Source organism: Setaria viridis, chromosome 5, assembly GCF_005286985.2.
Source record: "Setaria viridis chromosome 5, Setaria_viridis_v4.0, whole genome shotgun sequence".
Lineage (NCBI taxonomy): Eukaryota > Viridiplantae > Streptophyta > Magnoliopsida > Poales > Poaceae > Setaria > Setaria viridis.
The window spans coordinates 41,444,243-41,450,037 of NC_048267.2; the positions used below are offsets into that span (position 1 = coordinate 41,444,243).

General features: G+C 50.2%; 1 protein-coding gene across 1 annotated transcript; it reads left to right on the forward strand.

The window, feature by feature from the left end:
- The first annotated feature begins 1,018 nt into the window (after window positions 1-1,018).
- Window positions 1,019-2,514, forward strand: LOC117855668 (transcription repressor OFP15). The gene has a single exon (XM_034738048.2). The coding sequence runs from the start codon at window positions 1,562-1,564 to the stop codon at window positions 2,297-2,299; it is 738 nt and encodes a 245-aa protein (XP_034593939.1). The 5' UTR covers window positions 1,019-1,561; the 3' UTR covers window positions 2,300-2,514.
- The last annotated feature ends 3,281 nt before the right edge of the window (window positions 2,515-5,795 follow it).

A 5,795-nucleotide genomic window follows, 5' to 3' on the forward strand; every position in this document is an offset into this window, starting at 1 on the left:
TCCGTTAGATGAGGAGGGCGGCGCAGATTTGGATCTGCCATGGCCGACGAAGAGGGCCTGGCCGTCGTCCTGCTTGGCGTCGTGTTCGTTGTGGAGCTCCTCCATCAACAGGTAGATGGCGCTCGTAAATCTATGTGGTAGAAATTTGTCGGTGACGATGGGCTTCAGGTGGCGGTACTTGGGTTTGAGGCCGCGAAGGAGATTCAGCACCTGGCTGGGCTCCGACACGGGTTGGTCGACGTCGCGCAGTGCATCAGCGAGAGTCTTGAGCCTTGTGCATTATTGAGTGATGGACATGTCACCTTGGCGAATGCTACGAAATTCAGCCTCGAGGTAGATGGCGCGCTGCATCTCGTTGTCGCGGAAGAGGCCCTCGACGTTGGTCTAGATGGTGAAGGCCGACGCGCGCGGCTTTTAGACGGTGTCGAAGATCGCCTTGTTCATGGTGGTGTAAAGCAAATTCACAACGCTATGGTGGTTCATCACCCAGTCGCCGTCACGCTAGGTGAGCGCCGACGGCGAGTGGACGTGGTTGTCGAGGCCAAACTTGCCAATCACGGAGTTGAAGAAGCACCACCACTGGGTGTAGTTCGATTCCACCATGTCGAGGAGCACTGGAACATGTGACTGGGTATTCACGGTCTAGACCACGTACGCTGGCATGGGTTGAGGCGCAGCGGGGATGGTGGAAGCAAATGAGTCGGAGGAGGTGGCTAGGGAGGCCATGGTAGCGGAAGCAGAGGTGGACGCGAAGGGATTCACGAGATCAGAACCTTCAGTTAATGATACCATGAAGAGAGTAAGAACTCGAGATAGAATAAGAACCGCAGCTGGTATTAATCATCTCATCATACATTTATACAAGTAGAGAGTGAGAATTTGAGGTAGAACAAGAACCCGCAGCTTATATTGATCATCTCAACTTACATTTATACAAGTATAGGATTTCTGACAACTAGAGCGAAGCGAGTCCTACGGAAGGCAGCGAGCGAACGGTATGGCAAGAGCGAGCGTGATCGTGACGAGTGTGGTGGGCGCGCGCCGCGTGCGGCTGTTGCGCGAGGCCGTTAGCCAGGCGCTGCAGATCACGCTAACAGCGCCAATCAATGAAACAGCGATGAGCTTTTTCGTAAGACGGAAATGAATCGGTGACAAACATTCGCTGAAAAGACCAGACCCTTTTTACGTGCTTCATGGTTAAAAAAACAATTTCTATCTGCTTACGACACAGGGTACCCCCTGCGTACCAGACGCTGTCCTCCTGTCCCTGCGTCCGTCCTGCCTCTGTTCCAACTTGCATGCACATGCGTGGCTCTTCTGGCCTCATGTAGCCCGGATCGTCTGCGAACAGGATGGGTGGTACGCTACGCTGTGACGTGAAGTCACAACTGTTCTACGCCGTGCGTGCAGCCTGTGTTTTGCTGCTCGCCTTTTCCCTCCCAAACTCCTTTAAAACCAAGCTGCAAAGCCTCCGCCGTGCCGCACCAAGTTTTAAAGGCACGCACCAACCTTTCCTCCAGCCTGCTCCGAACTCCGGCCCACTTCGAGCGCGACTACGGCAATGGTGACCAGGAGGCTGGCCCTGACCTCCCTCTTCCATGGCAAGGCAAGGGACACCTCGCCGCCACCGCCTCCTCCCGCTACCGCCATCGCGGCAGCATGGTCGTGGCCATCCAGCAAGAACACGAGCACGAAGCCCGCCCGCGCCGCGCAGCCGGCAGCTGGCTCCAGGACCGTCGCCTCAGTCGTCCTCGACTCCGCCGAGTCCTCCTTCACAGCCTCCTCCGCGCGGCAGGAATGCTCCGACAGCCTTTCCACGGCGTCCGAGGCGTCGGCGCCGGTGGTAGCGGGCGACGACGCGGCGGACGACGCCATCGTGCGGGGGATCCGCTCAGACCGGCTCCTCTTCGACCCAGGCGCGTCGTCCACGAGTTCCATCCTCGAGGAGAAGTCGGCGTGCGCTTGCGGCGGCGACGAGGCGTTCGGCGGCGGCGTGGCGGTCGCTTTCGAGTCGGCGGACCCGTACGCGGACTTCCGGGCGTCCATGGAGGAGATGGTGGCCGCGCACGGCGTCGGCGACTGGGGCTGGCTCGAGGAGATGCTGGGGTGGTACCTGCGCGCCAACGACCAGGACACGCACTGCGCCATCGTGTCGGCGTTCATCGACGTCGTCGTCGCCATCGCCGACCCGGCTCGCGAGGCGTGCTCTTCCCGGAGCTCCTCTTGCACGTTCGCGGCGGGAGAGTTGGAGGTCGTCGCGGACAAGGGTAAACCAGCTGCTGGGGTACTCACCGTGTGATGAGCTCTCGCCCTTGGATTATCTTTATCTGAAGTAACCTTCGTGGTTTATTTGGCTGATGTGTATGTGATCTCATCGAGCTAAGATGGTAGAGTTCTGATGTTCTATAGGGAGAGTATTAGGTTACTAGCTAGTCGATGGTCAACCTATGTTGACTGATGTGCTACTCAGATTAACACTTTGCGTAACCTAAAATCTGCGAAGGGCTCAATGCATACTGTATGCATGAATTTTGAGAAGCATAGATGCGTGATCAGAGTTCATGGCGATCGAGTATAAAGGTAAAGACAACGAGCCAGACGCATACGACGACCGGTAGTAGTGCTGGACTGCTGGCCGTACATGGTGCCTATGATTACGATGCACTAGGGATAGTGGTACCATACACTAAGCATGTCAACTAGCAGTGGTGCTGTACTATACACACTTGCATTCATATATAGTGACGTCCAACGCGCTCTTCGGACCACCGTAGCACCACTGAATACTTCAATAATGCGCTAATCATACACAAATGTCAGCAAACTTGTTTTGTGGCGATGGATATGCTGTGTAGCATTCGCGGATATTTTTTAAAGATTTTTTTCATCTGAGTTTCTCGTATCTTTCAATTTGATTAGCTGTAATTACTATTCATTTTGACTTTTCAAAAGGAATAGTAATTTGGGATGGAGGGAATACTAGCCATCTTCTCTATTTTCTTCTCAAAACATGGCTAGGTTAGGAGGAGAGAGTTCCTCTACCACCATGCCATGTGACATTGGATCACTAAAACATGAGTCTAGGCCCATTTGTCAGTGACTCGATGTCACATGCCACTTTTGCATACGAGTCTCATCCAAGTTATGGTGGGTTTCATTTTCACAATGAGTGCTGAATTGGTTTTTTTAGGAGGGCATAACTCTTTATTCATCAACAGAGTTATAAGAGTTATAAACACCTTGAGGCGGATTTAACAGCCAAACTTGTCTACCAAACTCAGCATAAATCGCACTACTTGCGATGGTGTGAGCATCCACATTGGAGCGCCTGTTTTCATGAACAAAATCAGCAGTGCCAAACTACGCTGTTGTAGTCTTTATCTCCCTGATGATATGGCCATGAGCGGCCATTTCTCCCTCCTTGATTCCTCTGATCACATTAACATTGTCTGAGGCTAGCCTGAAGTGTTGAATCATGAGGTCACTCGCCAACGCCAGACCTTCCCTGCACACAATAGTCTCGATGATCTCTACATCTAAGAGTCTACGAATCACCAGCGCAGACGCTCCCAGAAAGTTTCCTGCAGCGTCCCTAGCAATGGCAGCCGCCACTGCCTTGCTTGAATTCTTCGAAGTGGCTGCATCAACATTGATTTTAACAAGACCCGGTGGTAGAAGGATCCACCGAGGTGGGACAACCTTGGGTACATTTCACCGACGCCGCTTGCGCCGTCTTGATCATCTCCAGGTCAGATATAAAATTGTTCACAAAACAGTGAGTAGATAAAGGACTCTAAAAAGAGCTCTTGTGGATCGTCTTCCTACGAGCATACCCAATGGCCCAAAGAGTGACCACCATCCTCGTCAGATCCTCATGCTTTAGGGAGCTGATAACAACCTCTAATCATCCCCTAGGCTCAGTCTCCTGAGTTTCACTCATCAGCTGGGTAATTTCCTCACGTTCCAGAGCCCACACGCATTTTGCCATATTGTACTCTATCAATGAGTGCTTCCAAGAATTAGGCATACCACAGATCGAACAAGTGCTTCGAGTAGCCATGTTCCTATGGTGTAGTACATCACCTGACGGCAAGGAGTGATGAGCAAGCCTCCACAAGAACACAAGTATCTTTCATGGTACCTTAACCTGCCTAGCGACTTCCGTTCATTTTCCTCAAACCTCAAACCTGATCTCCCAGCAATATTCTCTAGATACGTTGTAGCTCGTTCTTTGTTTACAACCAACATCCTGTAAAGTGAACGAATCGAGAAAATACCCCTCTTTTTTCGGTGCCATGCCCAAAAATCCCCATGTTTCCGAGTGCAAAGGGGTATATTCAGAATCGCGTCAACATCAGACGGATCGAAAATAGCATGAAGCTTTTGGATGTCCCATGAGGCCATCGTGTGACCTATCACCTCGCTAACCATCCGCGGAGGATCTGTCAAGTCCATCCTAATGGGGCAAAGATAATTTGCTCCCGGAATCCAATTCATATTCCATATATGTGTTGATTCTCTAGTTCCGATCCTCCTAATTAATCCTCGCTCTAGAACTACCCTGCCATCAAGTATGCATCGCTATATCCGAGAGGGAGAAGACCCCAAATTAGCATATAAGAAATCCACATTTGGGAAGTACAGTGCTTTTAAAATTCGCGCACTTAACAAGCTCTCATCCATGAGGATGCGCCATGCTTGTTTCTAAAGCCCAGGCCACCCATACACTTTGGTTTGATCATCTCATCCCAAGCAACCCAACATGTTCTCCTTTTTCCATCCTTGCTACCACACCAGGAGTTTCTCAATAAACCATTGATGTGATGGCATAAATCTCTACGGAAGTTAAAGCAGCACATCGAATAAGTAGGTATAGCCTGCGCAGCTGATTTAATCGGTACTTCCTTGCCACCCGACGACAAGCATTGCTCCAGCCAGCCTTGGACCTTTTTCCACACACAATCTTTAATGTATTTGAAAGCCCCGTTAGTGGAAACACCCACGTTTGTCAACATGCCTAGGTATTTTTCACTCAGAGATTCATTATGGACATCAAGTACTCCCTTGATCACCTCACGAAGAAACTATCTGCAGCCCTTCGCAAAATGAATTGAGGACTTGTCCATATTAATCCTCTGTCCAGAAGCTTGACAGTAAATGTTGAGTACCTCCTTGATCTCCTCTGCACTTTCCCTATTAGCTCTGGAAAATAGTAGACTGTCATCTGCGAAGAGTAAGTGAGACACCACCGGAGCCGACGGCGCCACTTTAATCCCATTGAGTACGGACGACTGATTCCTAGCTTTTAGCAAGCTCAAAAGGCCCTCTGCTGCCAACAGAAATAGATAGGGAGAGATAGGATCTCCTTATCGGATACCCCTTGATGGTTTAGAATTTTCAAGTCTATCACCGTTAAAAAGAACTGAAAAGGAGACAGTAGTTACCAGGCACATCACTGTCTCAACCCAAAATTGGTGGAAGCCCAATCTGAGCATGATCGCTCGCAAATAGTCCCTCTCAACTCAGTCATAAGCTTTCCTCATGTCCAACTTCATAGCACATCTCGATTCAGGAGGCATTTTCCGCTTCATTAAATGCAGACATTCATATGCTGAGATTATGTTGTCTGTAATAAGATGTCCAGGTACAAATGCAGACTGCTCTTCTGATATAACCTCAGGCAATATTTGTTTCAGCCTGTTTGCAACAACTTTCAAGACGATCTTATACAGAACGTTACAAAGGCTTATAGGCCTAAATTGGCCTAACTCCTCCGGATCTGCCACCTTGGGGAT